This window comes from Oncorhynchus keta, chromosome 1, assembly GCF_023373465.1.
Source record: "Oncorhynchus keta strain PuntledgeMale-10-30-2019 chromosome 1, Oket_V2, whole genome shotgun sequence".
Classification (NCBI taxonomy): Eukaryota; Metazoa; Chordata; class Actinopteri; order Salmoniformes; family Salmonidae; genus Oncorhynchus; species Oncorhynchus keta.
This window is the reverse complement of record NC_068421.1, coordinates 25,145,602-25,162,377: the sequence shown is the minus strand read 5'-3', so window position 1 is coordinate 25,162,377 and position 16,776 is coordinate 25,145,602. Positions and strand designations below refer to the sequence as shown.

The following is a 16,776-nucleotide window of genomic DNA, read 5'->3' as shown; positions in this document are numbered from 1 at the left end:
AGCTGTCCATACACCCATGTGTGTGTGTGTGTGTGTGTGTGTGTGTGTGTGTGTGTGTGTGTGTGTGTGTGTGTGTGTGTGTGTGTGTGTGTGTGTGTGTGTGTGTGTGTGTGTGTGTGTGTGTGTGTGTGTGTGTTTGTATTTGTGTGCGGTCTAGGTACACAGTCTTGGTGAGCACAAGCTGCCCTTGAGTGCACAGACACATCTTGAGGCCTGCCTCAGTCCCTCTCCTCATGCTGATTTACTCTCTGCCCTGTGGTACTGTGAGTCTGCTGGCTGGGTGATTTAGAGGTGTGGGGTTATTATCAATGCCTGTCAGAGGATGGCTGTTATTTATTACTGAATTCACAGCAAACAGGATTATATTACAGTTGCTCCAGGACACACAAAGCCCCATTCTGTACTAGCTTACTTGTTGATTCACTCTCTATCTTGCTCTAAGTGGTTATACCACAATTACTCATGTGCGTAATGAAAATGTTTTTATAATCTTTGTATCTAGATCCTAAGTTTGCCAACAGTGTTGGTGTAAGGTTACATGAAACATCCTAAGAGCAGTATCCTGGTCTAACCGCAGCCGACTGTGTTTGAGACTGGGCTGTCTAGGAAAGGTGGCTACAGTCCACATAAAGCCTCTTTTGTTTGATAGAGGCACACTTCCAGAAATCTGTCCTTATCTGTGTCCTCACACATCTATTTAAAAAAAAATTATATCCCAAATGAGCCCCAAGAAAGGTAAGGAAAAGTTCATCAGGTGGTGATGTCATGTGCAGGCGAAACAGTAGAAGTAGATCAATGAGATCAGCTAGGCTATGATGTCTATATCTCTCTCCCTATACATCTCAGTCAAGGCTCTGCATGCCCTTTATCACACTGACACGTCTGTAGTTTCAGATTTGAACTTTTGATGATCTTAAAGTCCCAGTGCAGTCACAAAACGTGATTTCACCGTGTTTTATATTTATTTCCACAATATGAGGTAGGAATAATACTGTGAAATTGTGAAAATTATGATAATACTATTTTATTATAAGAGCTGTTTGAAAAGACCACCTGAAATTTCAGCCTGTTCTGGTGGGCTAGAGTTTTGACCTTCCATGGTGACATCACCATGTGGTAAATGAGTTAATAGAACAATAAGAAAGAGAGTTCAAAACCTCTCTGACACTAACAGATAGTTTTCATTTTCCCCTCCCCATTCCCAGACAGTCCCAGAAAAATTATTGCTTGAGAAATTGCTCTTTGCTCAGAAGCTATTTTTTTAAAAATGATTTTTGACCATTTAAATTTAAAACAATCATAGTAAGGTACTTACTTGTTACCCAGATATTGAGATGAAAACAGCTGCATTGGAACTCTTTCAGATACAGCAGCATGGCTATTTGTGGTGGTAACAGTGGGTTTCATCAGCAGGTGCTAATGAAGTTTCTGTTTAAATATGACCATGAGTGTTGAGCTCAGCTATTGAATGGACTGGGGGAATGTGTGAGTGCTATTTGGATGCAGCTGGATTCCTTCTGGACTCATTGACACTCTCTTCCTGCTCCTTAAGTAGCACATAACCGGCTGTTATGTTTTGAATGCATATGTAATACAACTCATCCCTTTTATATCACTATTTTTGTTTTTATTGCACACACATTATAAAATGGATCAAATGAATTACACGTATAGCCTACAGTATATGACATGCACAGAGTTCCCTGTAAAGAAACATTTTCAGGCTTAAAAGGGAAAAAGATAGCTAGTGCAGATACAGTACAAATCATGCAAGACATACAGTCACCACCTCTGGGATGAATCATTTCTCAAAGCATATTTAGTATAGTTATTTTCTAAAATGTAAGAAGTGCATAACACAGCATTGTGTTCATATTGAGCATTGAGACAATTGAGATACATTTACAAACACAAATGGAGACAATCACTGCAGATTTCATTTTGAAGTAATAGGAGAGTGCAGACAGAGAACTCTTAGCCTATATATTTTTATGAGGAACTTTTACTCTTAATTCAGGAACATCAAAATAATTCTGGACTTTTGTCTGTAATGTATACATTATTTTAATAGCATCAGACACTATAGCATCAGACACTACTACAAACACTATATTTCCAATACTTTTTCAGACATGACCAAATATTTCGTTTTTAATTAAAGGGCAAACCGTTAATTACGCACAGCCTTCCTCAAGCAATATCAAATCAAATCAAACTTGATTTGTCACATGCGCTGAATACAAGTGTAGACTTTACCATGAAATGCTTACTTACAAGCCCTTAAACAACAGTGCAGTTCAAGAAGAGATAAGACAATATTTACCATGTAGACTCAAATAAAAAGTAATAATAAAAAGTAACACAATAAGAATAACAATAACGAGGCTATATACAATAATATTGATAGAGGACATTTATGAAGACAATTGCTCTTTCAAGTTTGTTTTAAGATAATAACAGTGAATTGTTAAAACACGATATGTTATTATGTTATATGTTAGAAGATATGTTATATTAATGGAAATATCTGGAGAGCACCTATGGAACACAGTCGGACAAGATATTTTCATTTTTTTTAAACATTTTTTCATTAAATGGTTAATGTTTCATGTAGCCCACATCCCTAAGAACTAGGCCTACGAATCGCAAAACGAAGTTATAACACCAATAACGAAAAAAACGAATACAAAACTTCAGAGAGTGATGGTTTAGCCTGTGTGTAAAAGTAGCCTAAACGATGATGCAAAATCTTGCAATAACAACCTCGACCATGATAATTACCTTCACAGATACCAAATAGTTTGTTGTTTTCACGACATTATTCCTCATTATGAAACTCTTACTTCATGCGCAATAATTAAAATACAGCATCATTTTCTCATCTCTCTTCATCTTGTGATGTATAGTTAGTGGTCTATTAAAATACAAAATAAAATACTAACGAAAGAAATATATTTGTTTTAATGATCTGAACGCACCACAAATATTGACCATTAATTATTCGTAAAATAATACAACATTATTATAGTCTGTTGCACTGAAAACAATTGTAATGGTGAATGGCGTTTTTTTTGTTGTTGATACGTTTAGATTAAATTGCACATTAAAGCGTGAGTGGCAATTATTAAAAAAATATTAAATAATTGTTTTCTGTCCAAAGACAGATATGCCTATTTGGGAAATAGCAAACTCACATAAATTATTTGAATACATTTCGCAGCATTGGTAGACATTATAAAGATTTAATTCATAAAGAGAAACTGACGTTTTTCATTTAAATATGGTCATTTCCCTGCATCCCAAGAAATATTGGTGTTGAGGGAGCTCATGGGGCTGATTGAGGGAAAATAATTAGGGAACTCCGCACACAAACTCCCCAAACATTCCGATGGCCCATTTTTTCCGGAGTAAATGGGTCCGGCTGGAGATGCCTTGGTTGGGTGGTACTCATCCTGGCACCATGTATTGAATGTCGCCGGATGGGGTACCTGGTGATGCGAGTAAAAATAACTAGCTTGTCGGTTGAGCAAGTTAAAGGAACACGGGTTAGGGAGAGACAACGTGCATGGCAACGATGAAGAGGCGAATGTTGTGGCTGCGCTCATTTGGTGATGACGACGGTATTGCGCGCCTGCACCCATGCCAAAATACGATGACTCCTGGTTTGTTTGGAAGAGTCGGTCTGCTCCAGCATTTATGGCACTCATGTGGTGTGACCGTTGAGAAAGGATCGAGGTGGCATAGTTGGAGTGATTGGGCCCTACACATGACCCCATGTCCGGGTGTGAGTTCGCAGGAGGTTGAAGGTTTAGAAACGATGGCACCGGCCAATAAAAGGACCCAGTGAACGCCAGCCCGGCGGCAGTGGTGGAGGTCAAACGGGCACCCCGTTTTATTGCCAGCTTTGTCTGGGTGCCCGCCGTGGAACGGCGCCGGAGTTTACCAGTTGTGCCACCTATGAACACGTCCTCGCTTGAAGGGTCAAGCATCCAGTAGTTGCCTTTGCCTGGGTCATCATAATGGCGAGGTACTTTGACGAAGCACTTGTTCAAACTCAGGTTATGCCGGATTGAATTCTGCCATCCTTGTCTATTTTCTTGATAGTAAGGGAAGTTGCCCATGATGAACTCGTAAATGCCGTTGAGGGTAAGCCTTCGCTCCGGGCTCTGGCGAATAGCCATCATTATCAATGCGTTATAGCTGAAAGGAGGTTTCTCCGGTTTAGCTTTTCCCTCTACTCCTCCAGATGTCTTCACCTCTCCCACTCCATCGGTATCTTCTCCGTCTTCCCTTTCTCCATTTCGGGAGAGTCGTTTGTCTTCTTGGACTGCGTATTCTTTATGACAATTCTTGTCTCCATGTAAATCATATGTTCCATCTTGAGCACAAACTTCTTTAGGCCTAGTAGATGGCATCGAAGAAATGTGTTTTCTGGAAAGATGCCCATCCAGCACGGCACCGTCATCACTCATCACTCCCTCTCTTCGAAACAGCAGGCTGCTGATGCTGAATGAAGACTTGTGGAAAAATCTGACAGGAGCTTTCAAATCCTCCATGTTCAACATCACCCACTTCCCGCGGCGTCTGGCAGTCTGAAGAGAAGGAACTTCTAAATCCACGAAATAATACGCACGTCGTCTTGGGGTGCCAAAGACAAAATGCGCCACTCGTGCTTAAACTCCTGCTCAACAATCCTGATCCAAACATGCATAGTCACACAAGCCGTATACTACAAACTTTGCGATTAGTTTAGTGCGCTGCCAATTTCACTGACTGGCAGATGAACTCCCAGGTTCAATTATAACACTTCCCGAGGAGCGTGAAACTCAAACCTCTCACCTGCGTTTCGCCCCCTGGGAACGCCTCTCTCCACTCCTTTCCGTCTGTTTACACAATAACCTGGCAAACAGCCCATCAAATCCGAATTAGGTAAAGGTGTGTAAGTAATTTAGGAGTAGGTAAACGCTTAAAGTAAGTAAACAAGCGGAGAACTTAAACGAGACAGTTGCGGGGCAGATTGTGTAGCCTATACGTCTGGCTGGAGAGCATGCAGCTTCCTGCACAACAGTAGACAGGTATGATGTGTTGCAACATCAAGGCACACAGTATGAAGCAGTATTTATGTTTCACCATCTCTATCTTCTCAATTTGATATGGGGTCCCCTTTATTACTCCATCATGCAATACAAGTGTTCACTTGTTTGGAAATACGCATAGCTTACAATGTTGAAGCATCTACAGCTTTTCTACCTTTGACAAATTGTTTTATTTTATTGTTTTAGTGATTTGAGAAGCCATTTCAAATAAACCCAAAAGCTTAAACTCATTCAGGACAAAACAGCAAGTCAGGACAATATATTTTGGCCACCCAAAATGGAAATCCCATCCAGTTATGTCAATAGTTTGTACTTGTTCAGCAGCATATTTTTATTTACTCAGTGTAATTTACCCTTACACCCTTCTCAGTTCTTATTTCCTAGAACACCTTATAGCAGCACACTCATAGAAAAAGGAACATAATGGTATGTGGACAATTTTAGGTGAATACCCAAATAAATCATGTTTAGCCTAATCTAAACAGACGCATTTTACAACCTTAATATTTTGCCTCTACAATTACACTGAATGGGTGGCGATTTACAACAGATTCCTGAAGCCGCTTGCACATCAATTGCCAAATAAGACAAACTGTACATTGCCCACGTACAGTGAGGGAAAAAAGTATTTGATCCCCTGCTGATTTTGTACATTTGCCCACTGACAAATAAATTATCAGTCTATAATTTTAATGGTAGGTTTATCTACCATGAACCCTAATCCAGAAAAACGCTTGTCAAAAATGTTATAAATTGATTTGTATTTTAATGAGGGAAATAAGTATTTGACCCCTCTGCAAAACATGACTTAGTACTTGGTGGCAAAACCCTTGTTGGCAATCACAGAGGTCAGATGTTTCTTGTAGTTGGCCACCAGGTTTGCACACATCTCAGGAGGGATTTTGTCCCACTCCTCTTTGCAGATCTTCTCCAAGTCATTAAAGTTGCGAGGCTGACGTTTGGCAACTCAAACCTTCAGCTCCCTCTACAGATTTTCTTTGGGATTAAGGTCTGGAGACTGGCTAGGCCACTCCAGGACCTTAATGTGCTTCTTCTTGAGCCACTCCTTTGTTGCCTTGGCCGTGTGTTTTGGGTCATTGTCATGCTGGAATACCCATCCACGACCCATTTTCAATGCCCTGGCCGAGGGAAGGAGGTTCTCGCCCAAGATTTGACTGTACATGGCCCCGTCCATCGTCCCTTTGATGCGGTGAAGTTGTCCTGTCCGCTTAGCAGAAAAACACCCCAAAGCATGTTTCCACCTCCATATTTGACGGTGGAGATGATGTTCTTGGGGTCATAGGCAGCATTCCTCCTCCTCCAAACATGGCGAGTTGAGTTGATGCCAAAGAGCTCCATTTGGTCTCATCTGACCACAACACTATCACTCAGTTGTCCTCTGAATCATTCAGATGTTAATTGGCAAACTTCAGACGGGCATGTATATGTGCTTTCTTGAGCAGGGGGACCTGCAGGATTTCAGTCCTTTCACGGCGTAGTGTGTTACCAATTGTTTTCTTGGTGACTATGGTCCCAGCTGCCTTGAGATAATGACAAGATCCTCCCGTGTAGTTCTGGGCTGATTCCTCACAGTTCTCATGATCATTGCAACTCCACGAGGTGAGATCTTGCATGGAGCCCCAGGCCGAGGGAGATTGACAGTTCTTTTGTATTCCACCAACTGTTGTCACCTTCTCACCAAGCTGCTTGGCAATGGTCTTGTAGCCCATTCCACCCTTGTGTAGGTCTACAATCTTGTCCCTGACATCCTTGGAGAGCTCTTTGGTCTTGTCCTTGGTGGAGAGTTTGGAATCTGATTGATTGATTGATTGCTTCTGTGGACAGGTGTCTTTTATACAGGTAACAAACTGAGATTAGGAGCACTCCCTTTAAGTGTGTGCTCCAAATCTCAGCTCGTTACCTGTATAAAAGACACCTGGGAGCCAGAAATCTTTCTGATTGAGAGGGGGTCAAATACTTATTTCCCTCATTAAAATGCTAATAAATTTCTAACATTTTTTACATGCTTTTTTTCTGGATTTTTTTGTTGTTATTCTGTCTTTCACCGTTCAAATAAACCTACCATTAAAATTATAGATGGATAATTTCTTTGTCAGTGGGCAAATGTACAAAATCCCCCCCCCCCACTGTATGTCCTCTACAAAACACAGATATATAAAGTGGCCTAATGGTCCACTACACAGCTGATTCAAATAATCAAAGCTTGGTGTTGGTCATTTGAATCAGCTGTGTAGTGCTTAGGGCAAAAACAAAACGTGCACCCAGGGGGGCCCCAGGACTGGGTTTGGGATACCCCATTATCAAATCAAAATTTGTTGGTCACATACAAGTGTTTAGCAGATGTTATTGCGGTTGTAGTGAAATGCTTGTGAAAAAAAGAGTATGCATTTTAGGCCATGGCTACGATAAAGCGTCATTGCCCCATCTAGTGGTTTAAAAACACACAAGGAAGTCCCAAAATTTTAAGTGTGCTGTTCAGGGTATTCTCTTTCACCACCAACTCACTTTCTCTGTCGAACCAGTAGCAATTGAGCCTGTGGAAGAGGTTATGTTTAGGGGAATTTTAGATGTTTTAGTGCAGCATATAGTCTCTCCCCAGGACATTCAGTGTCCCCCAAGTCTCTATGCCCAAGCAGGGTAAATCCAGGGTGCAAATGCCCCTGGGAAACCCCACACTGCAGGAGCTGTTTAACAGATGACAAGGCTGCTGGACTGGGGCTCTCATCTGAAACAGAGAAGCGGAACCTATTGGCACCAATGCCTTACACACTGTAATGACTTGGAGATGAAAAGTCCAATATTGTGTTTCTTACTGTTGAAGTTGCCCATGAAGGCAATGCCCAAAGAGTCACGGTTATTGTCCTTGGTATGTGCACCCACAACACCCCAGCCTCGGCCCTCATACACTGTGCAATCTCCCCCAATAAGAAAGCTGCAAATGCAAGAAAACAGTTATTTCCATTTAGTATTATCCTGACACAATTAATGATAGAAAACACCAGGAAAGGAGAGGTCACTCACTTGTATCCAATGTCATCAAAGTTCCTATCCTGCATATGCATTGTCTGTATGTGGATGAGCTGGTCCATACATTCTCGGATGCCCCTGCAGTGCAACAGTGCAGTGTGGTGTATGACAACTCTTTGAGCAGGACACTTGAGGGTCTCCCGGCATCGAGGGGCTACTGCTCCCCACTGTTCCCGAGTAACCATCTCTACTGAAATGCATGCATATGGTTAACAAACCACAGTAAATCTGTGGTGTTCCATATCCAAACTATAGACCTAACAATTCACTTTCGTTTACCCATTCATAACAAAGTATCATACCTAGACCTCAAAGCATTATCAGAAAACTGAATCATTACCTTTCGATAGAACTCATAGGTACGTCCTTACCAGTGACTCTTAAATCCATGTATTATATTATCCAGACTTGCTTTTGATTTAGTCGCTAGAGGAAGTTTCCTTGACGTTCCTTAGAATAAGTTGTTAACAACATATTGTTAAAGGGGGTGTGGACTGTTTCTCCAGCGGGTTATTACATGTTCTGCGTACTTTCCTTTCACGTGCATGCCAATCACATTAGTCATGCGTTTCTCAATGACACCAACTCTCAGTGGGTCTGAAAACAACTGAAAAATACACACATTGGGAAATACACTGCAGTGACCAAACAGGTAGGCCTAGAAAAAAAAGAGAAGTCGAAGCCACACCACTAAAGAGGAACATTTGATATGCCCAGTTATAAAACACAATACTTTTTTTAACCATCTCTATTTCAGCTCTTTTGGGATGGCAAGTATTTCAACAGAGATTGGTTCAAGGGATTGTGTAACCACGGTAATTCAGGAAATATTTAATATATACAACAGTGGCATTCACAGTTTTAGAGAAGTCTTTTTGAAAGAAATCAGAAGCATTTAAAAGTTGTATTTTTTATTTTACTTCTCCCAGTTCAAAAAAATATATAATAAGACAAATACCTGAAAAAAGTACTAGAGCTAATACATTATTAACACAATGTCCCAACAGTTAGGTGTTCCTCCACAACAAGGTAATACATGGGATTTAAGTGGTCCATACAAATCTTAGCAGTTCCACGACGTACACTCCAACAAGATGATGAAGAACTAACACAAAAAGTTAGTATTCCTGTAAATAAAGTTTCTGATTTGGCTGAGTATTTTAGATCCACATAAAGATCAGTCATTCTGATTTAAGCCACAGTGAACCAGTGAGACACAGTAGCCTGTTGGGTGACAGCAGACGCTGTGGATGCATACATCTGACCTCTTCTTCACTCCGTCCAGCGGTGTCCACAGTGAGGGGCCGTGCAGACATAGTACAGCCTCATGGCATCCTACATAGAAAATAAAGCAGTTACTTTCATATACACCACATATTAATGTATCCATATGGCTCAGTGGACTCTAGTATTTCTATATTTGGCTAACTCTTTGAGGACAGAGAATGTTCAATGATGAAAAAATAGCAACGCACCTCAGCCTTCATACTGTGAGACTGGAAAAACACTGCCTCCTTGTGACCGCACCTGAAAAGAGAGAAAAGAGATGTTAGATTTATTTGGAAGTTATTTTTAATTGATAGAGATGTTTGTGAATCGAAAAAGTGTGGAAAAATTGCCTGATTTCAGAGAGCTAAAGGAGGAAGATAGAGAGAGTGTTTGTTCGAGTGTGTGTGAGTGTTGGCTACTCTCACTTTGGGCAGGGGTGATCCTCTGTCCGAGGTAGCGTTGGATCCTGAGACACATCTGCAATTATCTGCGTCAGCTCACTGAGGAGAGAAGAGAGAGAGAGAGAGATAGAGAGAGAGAGAGAGAGAGAAGAGAAAGGGGTGAGAAAGATAAGACAAATTACTTAATTTCCCATGACAGATATATATTTCAGTGTCTGAGAATAAGTGGTGGAAAATAGGGATCACTTACTCAACTTCATGGGTGATCTTGTTGACATAGATGCAGCTGTTGTCTGCTTCTTGTTGATAGTCACAGTTCCTGCACTGTTGAGATACACAGCGGAGTCAAAAATGGTTACTACATTCATGCATTTACTTGTTTCAACAATTGAAAGCTCAAACACTTCCCAACCAATAAAGGTAGTGCATGAAACTAGCTAACTGCTGTAAGCCATTTGGAGTGGGTATATGAATGTCATCACACTTACGGCATAGAGCAGGATTCGATTCTCCTTGTCTTCTTTGGGATACAACATGTTGTTGCTAAAACAGAATGAAACAATTTTGTTATAACATTCTAGCTTGTGTTAAGATAATGGTCATAATGACAACCCAGTGATAGCGCTAGTGGGGGCACCTATCTAGGATAGCTAAACAGGTGCATTATGATTGTCTGATTAGGATGTCGTGACAGGTAACACCTGAGTAAAGGAGTATGCTTGCATCTCATCTAACTCTCCGACGAGAGATATTCACATATTAACATGGGGTCAGAGAAATTAACCCAAAGCCAAGCGCTACGGAAAAGAGGATAAGGTATGAGGACAATGTAATCGCTGTCGGATAAACGCAAACAAGTGGATCAAATGAGTGAAGATGGAGAGCCTGCAACGTCTCTCAGTCAAATTCCATTGCCTAGCGACATGGACAAGAAAGGCGATTTGTATCAAAACTGGTTATTTTTCCACGGTCAGTGGGAGAAATATGAAATCGCTACAGGCTTAGATAAAAAAGACCCGCATCAGAGTAGCAACACTGCTTAGTATAGGCTGGACACCTGAAATGTTGTAATAATGCTTTTTTCTGATAACTAGCTCATTGCATCTCCCAGCTGCTTTCCATAGTTTTGAAGTATTCACAAAAAAACAGCCCTTATTTAGGTCATTTTTCACCCTGCCAGCTCCTATTTGTTCTATTGAGCACCTGTTCTATTGAGCACCGTGGCACCAACTCGCCTTCCAAATGTTCTATTCCCAGCTTAATGTTGTACTTCACAATGCCTGCTTTGCTATTGTTGGCAATGAGACCTGCCCACGTTGCTGGTAGTTAAAATGTAATTAACAACTAATTACTAATGGAACTCTGAGGTCTTCCCATTGTTTACTATAGGGAAATAGTTATATCTGTCTATTTGGCCAAATATATGACAATGTACATATTTAGATTTTTTTCAATTTGGAACCATTTTAAAACATGAGAATCTCCTCTGTCTAATTGTGTAAGGCTGGGCAGTTTACTCTGTTGTCATCAAACGCTAGCCTCGAAATTCCATTTGCCCTTGCAACGCTGCGCTCCCCCCATTGTTTTCCTATGGAGAGGCATGCTGGTCTATTTCGCCAAATATCTCGCAATGTGTATATTTAGATTTGTTTCAAGTCGGGCACAATTTTAATCAGGATAATATCTTCTTTCTAATTGCATAAGGTTGAACCGCGTACTCTGCTGTCATCGATCGCTAGACCATAAATAGTCAATAGTTGCAATTTTTCCCTACTTCCACGTTATGCAGGCATAAATACACTTGTCAGTATCGTGGTTTACTAATTTACTATTCGAGGATTACGAATTATAAGCGTCACACCAGTCAAAACAAGATGTGTGTATGTTTGATTCCATTCATTTGCTATGGGATTGCGCTAGTGTTCCAGTTTAGCCAACGTTCTGTCATTTTTCAACCTTGAGTGTATGTATTTTTCTCTGCAGATGTATTTTGACTCGTTCTATTTTCCAGCCTACTTGGAAGAGTGCCCATATGCTTCAGCGTCACCCAGATCTGGTGGAAGAGGCCAGAAAGAGGCCAGAAAAACCTTGACGTTTTACAAAGACATTTTGAACTCACTCGCAATGTGAATGATGAAATATATATTTTTAAACACGAACAAACTGAAGCAGAGACGTCTGGTCTATGTTGTGAGACTGAGTCAATTGTCTAGATTAATGTGATATCAGGTCAATGAGAGACGAAATGATCACAGACTTGTGATTGACCGTAATTGATTGACCGTAAAGACCACAACTTACAACAACATCTATGCAGAGCAAGCACAATTCTTTACTGAGGTATTACAGGTCACGACATCCTAATCAGATACTCATTATGCACCCGTTATCTATCCTAGATAATACAGGTACCCCACTATCTCTGGGTTGGCATTATACCCATTATTTTCATATATAACACGTTAATTACCTCGCGCACTTCATACAATTTTAGACTATCCTGGTACCGTCAGAGAGAATAAGGATTGCGACTCAATTTCATAGCTACTAGTCTTTAGCTAGCTAGCTACAGTGACGTTATACACTTTCTAAGTGAACTTCTTTATAACCATCTGCTCTTACCATTCTTGACAAAATCGAATCCCAACGAATCCGGGTTCATATGTACCACCCTCTATATCCATTTGAAATGGTTTACAAATCAAAATCAACGAAATATGAACAACTCAGAATGTCTGGCTAGCTAGCAACGTTGTCTCCCGCTTCCACGATGAAAACAAGACGCACGCGCACAAAGTGTTAGAGAATTCGATGGCAGTTTATTAGTTGCAGCGCCAACTGCTGTGGAGGACTAAATGACACCCAACACGCGTGTGTCATTCCGTGTTTATTATTATCAGAATGTAAAAAAATGCGTTGTTGTTAACCGATAAAATACATTATCAATTTAATTACACCACTGAGGAGTTGAACACAAGTAAATTGGCACTAAATAAATACATATCAGGACACCCTCTTAGTATGCAATGAAGTTATTATACCAAAAGAAACCCAACAAACACAGTGTCATTGTCTTCAGTAGCAAAAATGTCATGTCTTGTAGGTCCCCACAGATTAACCCAAACCTGGTCTCCTTCAGTGAGCTCAATCACACTACCAATGCTGACGACTTGGCAACATTTGTCTGGCAGGCTGGTGTGGTATGCTGAGACAACCCGCTGGCCATTCTTTAAGATACTACACTGGGCGCGGCCGTAGGTGGACATATGCAATGTGAAGTGGTACAAGCCAGCCAGTGGGCAGTTGAATTTTCCTGTATGAGTACTATAGCCGCCTCCCTCATTGACCAGGACGTTGGCAAACTTCAGGATACTGCTGTGAGTTGGGTAGCTGTCACAAATGTTTAGTTTGGCTGTGAAGGCTACAATCTTTCCTAGAATGGAAGAATGAACATAGAGAGGGAGAGAGAGAGATCAGTCCAGGCCTAGGGCATTTGATACATGCTCAAAGATTTGCTAATAGGATGTGTACAAATTCTTCCTTTTCACAGAAATTATGAAAATATAGATGCCATAAGATATATGTGTAAAGCACATATTGTGTCAACTTTACAACAGTATACAAAAGAGTTAGAAGGCCTACTTGGTTTGGGATTCTCTGGCACACCCTCTGTTGAATCAGGATTGGTGGGTTCGGGTTCTGTGTTCCAGAATACAATAGAGTTGTTTAGCTCTGTTTTACTATAAGGATTTGTCAGTGACATTCATCATATGTCATTTACAAGTGCATTGGACTATTGCATACATACAGAGATCTAGAATCTATTGTAAAAAATATACACAGTGCCTTCAGAAAGTATTCAGACCCCTTGACTTTTTTGATATTTTGTTACATTACAGCCATATTCTAAAATGTATTTAAAACATTAAAATCCTCACCAATCTACACACAATACCCCATAATGATAAAGTGAAAACAGTTTTATTTTTATTTTTTATAATTTATAAAAATAATAAATACCTTATTTACATCAGACACTTTGCTATGAGACTCAAAATTGAGCTCAAGTGCATCCAGTTTCCATCGATCATCCTTGATATGTTTCTACAACTTGATTGGAGTCTACCTGTGGTATATTCAATAGATTGGACATGATTTGGAAAGGTGCACACCTGTATATATAAGGTCTCACAGTTGACAGTGCATATCGGAGCAAAGAACAAGCCATGAGGTCGAAGGAATTGTCCATAGAGCTCAGAGACAGGATTGTGTTGAGGCACAGATCTGGGGAAGAGTACAAAAAGATTTCTGCAGCATTGAAGGTCCCAAAGAACACGGTGGCCATCATCATTCTTAAATGGAGTTTGGAACCACCAAGACTCTTCCTAGAGCTGTCCGCCTGGCCAAACTGAGCAATCTGGTGAAAAGGGCCTTGGTCAGGGAGGTGACCAAGAACCTGATGGTCACTCTGTGGAGATGGGAGAACCTTTCAGAAGGACCACCATCTCTACAGCACTTCACCAATCAGGCCTTTATAGTAGAGTGGCTAGACGGAAGTCACTCCTCAGTAAAAGGCACATGACAGCCCGCTTGGAATGTGCCAAAAGGCACATAAAGAAACAAACCATGAGAAACAAGATTCACTGGTTTGATGAAACCAGGCTTGAACTCTTTGGCCTGAATGCCAAGCGTCATGTCTGGAGGAAACCTGACACCATCCCTACGTTGAAGCATGGTGGTGACAGCATCATGCTGTAGGGATGTTTTTCAGCGGCAGGGAGTGGGAGACTAGTCAAGATTGTGGTAAAGATGAACGGAGCAAATGAAATGAAAACCTGCTCCAGAGTACTAAAGACAACAACCTTAAGCACACAGCCAAGACAACGCAAGAGTGGCTTTGGGACATGTCTCTGAATGTCCTTGAGTGGCCCAGCCGGAGCCCGGACGTGAACCCGATTGAACATCTCTGGAGAGACCTGAAAATAGCTGCACAGTAACTCTCAGCATCCAACCTGACAGCTTGAGAGGATCTGCAGAGAAGAATGGGAGAAACTCCCCAAATACAGGTGTGCAAAGCTTGTAGCATCATACCCAAGAAGACTCTAGGCTGTAATTGCTGCCAAAGGTGCTTCAACAAAGTGCTGAGTAAAGGGTCTGAATACTTATGTAAATGTGGCATTTCTGTTGATTTGAATAAATTAGAAAATATATATTTTTTAACTGTTTTTGCTTTGTCATTATGGGGTATTGTGTGTAGATTGATTAGAAAAAAAACAACATTTTTTAGAATAAGGCTGTAACCTAACAAAATGTGTTAAAAGTCAAGGAATCTGAATACTTTCTGAAGGCACTGTATATGCATTTCACATCATAGGCCTCTTAAAATATAACTATGTAGGTGAACAGGATACATGACATTTACAAAGATTATTTGCCCAACCAACCTGTATTTCATTAGAAATAGGTATTTAGGTCACTATTGTGTGAATGTTATTACCAGGCTTAAGGTTTCCATTATTGTCTCCACAGCCAGGTTCAACATCCATGACTATGTACAACTACAGCTGATGAGTTTACTTCTGTATAAATGGAGTATAGGCATATTGCATGTGAATTAAATATGACTAACTTTTGTTGAAAATATATGTCTGAATGTATTATGAATGTACATTTGGAAATGTATTTTGAATGTATACAACAATAGTTCGTTTTACCTGTGAACGTCTTGCAGAGGTGATGTTCCAAATATTCGGACTGGTTTGACTACTTGGCTGCTTGCAGACAGACAGACATGTAAAGGCGGTGCTCGTTTCCCAGGTGTGCAAGATGTAAGCAGAATGAAAGCTAGTATAAAACTACAAAGCTTTGAGATGATTCGCGTAACTTCCATATTGAGTAGAGGAGAATGTGCTGTGTTTGGGAACTGGACAGTTGTAACAACATTATGCAATCACAACGAGTAAAATGAACAGGAGTTGAACTTTTGAAAAGTGGTTTATCGTCAAGCAGGTGGAGCACAACGTCATCACCAACATTCTTGAGGTTCTTTTCAGCACTCGAATAACAATAACAGAATTGTTGTAACATGCTGACCACTCTGCTCGCTTCATGTGCGCAAGCGTTGCAAAATAAATGTACACATACAAGTTATTCAATCATTGCACCCACACTGATCGCGCACATCAACAAGCATCTGCGTAGCCAGGTGCTAAAATATAACTTTGTTCAAATTGTGACCCTTGATGCGCTGCAAGTCCCGCTTCTCCCATATCCTCATTGGTTTTTAGGAACATGATTGAAAAGATGAACTAGGGTCCACACTCCAGTCGGTAGTGGTAATGCATCTACCTTTAAGTTGGTTGCCATCTCCATATGAAGTCCAAAGAAGAAGAGGCGTGAAGGAGGAGAGATGACTAGAAACACATTTTTGCCCTTTTATCTGTGGATTAATTGTCGTAGTAGAGGAACATGTGCATTTCAGCTAAAATAACAACCCAATGTTTATATCCCAGGACAAATTAGCAAGCAACAGCAATGGGTTCAGAGTTCGTTTTGATATTTCAACCTGCATGGCCTGATCACGTCTGGTCTGGGTGGACAAAATCAACATGCGCACGCTGAGGAGCGGTCAGGTCAGTATGTTAGTGAGGGGGATAAGTCTAGTTGACATTCAGAAAAGGTGTTAGGTCATTTGATGCAGGGATGAAAATGAGATTAGGTTGACATTATACATATTTCTGATAAAAATGTACAATCAATGGCCTTGTCGAAAGGCCAGACCTCAATCCAATTGAGAATCTGTGGTATGATTTAAAGATTGCTGTACACCAGGGGAACCCATCCAACTTGAAGGAGCTGTAGCAGTTTAGCATTGAATAATGGGCACAAATCCCAGTGGCTAGATATGCCAACCTTATAGAGACATAACCCAAGAGACTTGCAGCTGTAATTGCTGCAAAAGG

The 16,776-nt window shown here is 40.7% G+C and overlaps 3 protein-coding genes and 1 long non-coding RNA gene across 7 annotated transcripts; all 4 read right to left on the bottom strand.

Moving 5' to 3' along the window:
* Positions 1–1,616: 1,616 nt before the first annotated feature.
* On the bottom strand, positions 1,617–5,002 carry foxg1c (forkhead box G1c). The gene has a single exon (XM_035793739.2). The coding sequence runs from the start codon at positions 4,563–4,565 to the stop codon at positions 3,285–3,287; it is 1,281 nt and encodes a 426-aa protein (XP_035649632.1). The 5' UTR covers positions 4,566–5,002; the 3' UTR covers positions 1,617–3,284.
* A 134-nt stretch (positions 5,003–5,136) lies between these two features.
* Positions 5,137–8,670, bottom strand: pglyrp5 (peptidoglycan recognition protein 5). Of its 4 annotated transcripts, none has more exons than XM_035788588.2 (4): positions 8,516–8,670; positions 8,139–8,334; positions 7,931–8,049; positions 5,137–7,842 (listed from the first exon to the last, which is right to left on the bottom strand). In XM_035788588.2, the coding sequence occupies exons 1-4, from the start codon at positions 8,532–8,534 to the stop codon at positions 7,670–7,672; spliced, it is 507 nt and encodes a 168-aa protein (XP_035644481.1). In that variant the 5' UTR covers positions 8,535–8,670; the 3' UTR covers positions 5,137–7,669. The 4 variants fall into 4 exon arrangements, with proteins under 4 accessions (XP_035644481.1, XP_035644491.1, XP_035644502.1 ...); XM_035788598.2 differs by having other exon boundaries at positions 8,139–8,331; positions 8,516–8,667; XM_035788609.2 differs by having other exon boundaries at positions 8,485–8,653.
* A 368-nt stretch (positions 8,671–9,038) lies between these two features.
* On the bottom strand, positions 9,039–12,622 carry polr2i (RNA polymerase II subunit I). Its single transcript, XM_035793485.1, has 6 exons — positions 12,437–12,622; positions 10,303–10,357; positions 10,065–10,138; positions 9,839–9,913; positions 9,620–9,671; positions 9,039–9,479 (listed from the first exon to the last, which is right to left on the bottom strand). The coding sequence occupies exons 1-6, from the start codon at positions 12,496–12,498 to the stop codon at positions 9,417–9,419; spliced, it is 381 nt and encodes a 126-aa protein (XP_035649378.1). The 5' UTR covers positions 12,499–12,622; the 3' UTR covers positions 9,039–9,416.
* Positions 12,623–13,171: 549 nt separating this feature from the next.
* On the bottom strand, positions 13,172–16,776 carry LOC118398335 (uncharacterized). Its single transcript, XR_008136636.1, has 4 exons — positions 15,529–16,776; positions 13,835–13,940; positions 13,457–13,513; positions 13,172–13,247 (listed from the first exon to the last, which is right to left on the bottom strand). It is a non-coding gene; the product is annotated as an uncharacterized LOC118398335 (long non-coding RNA).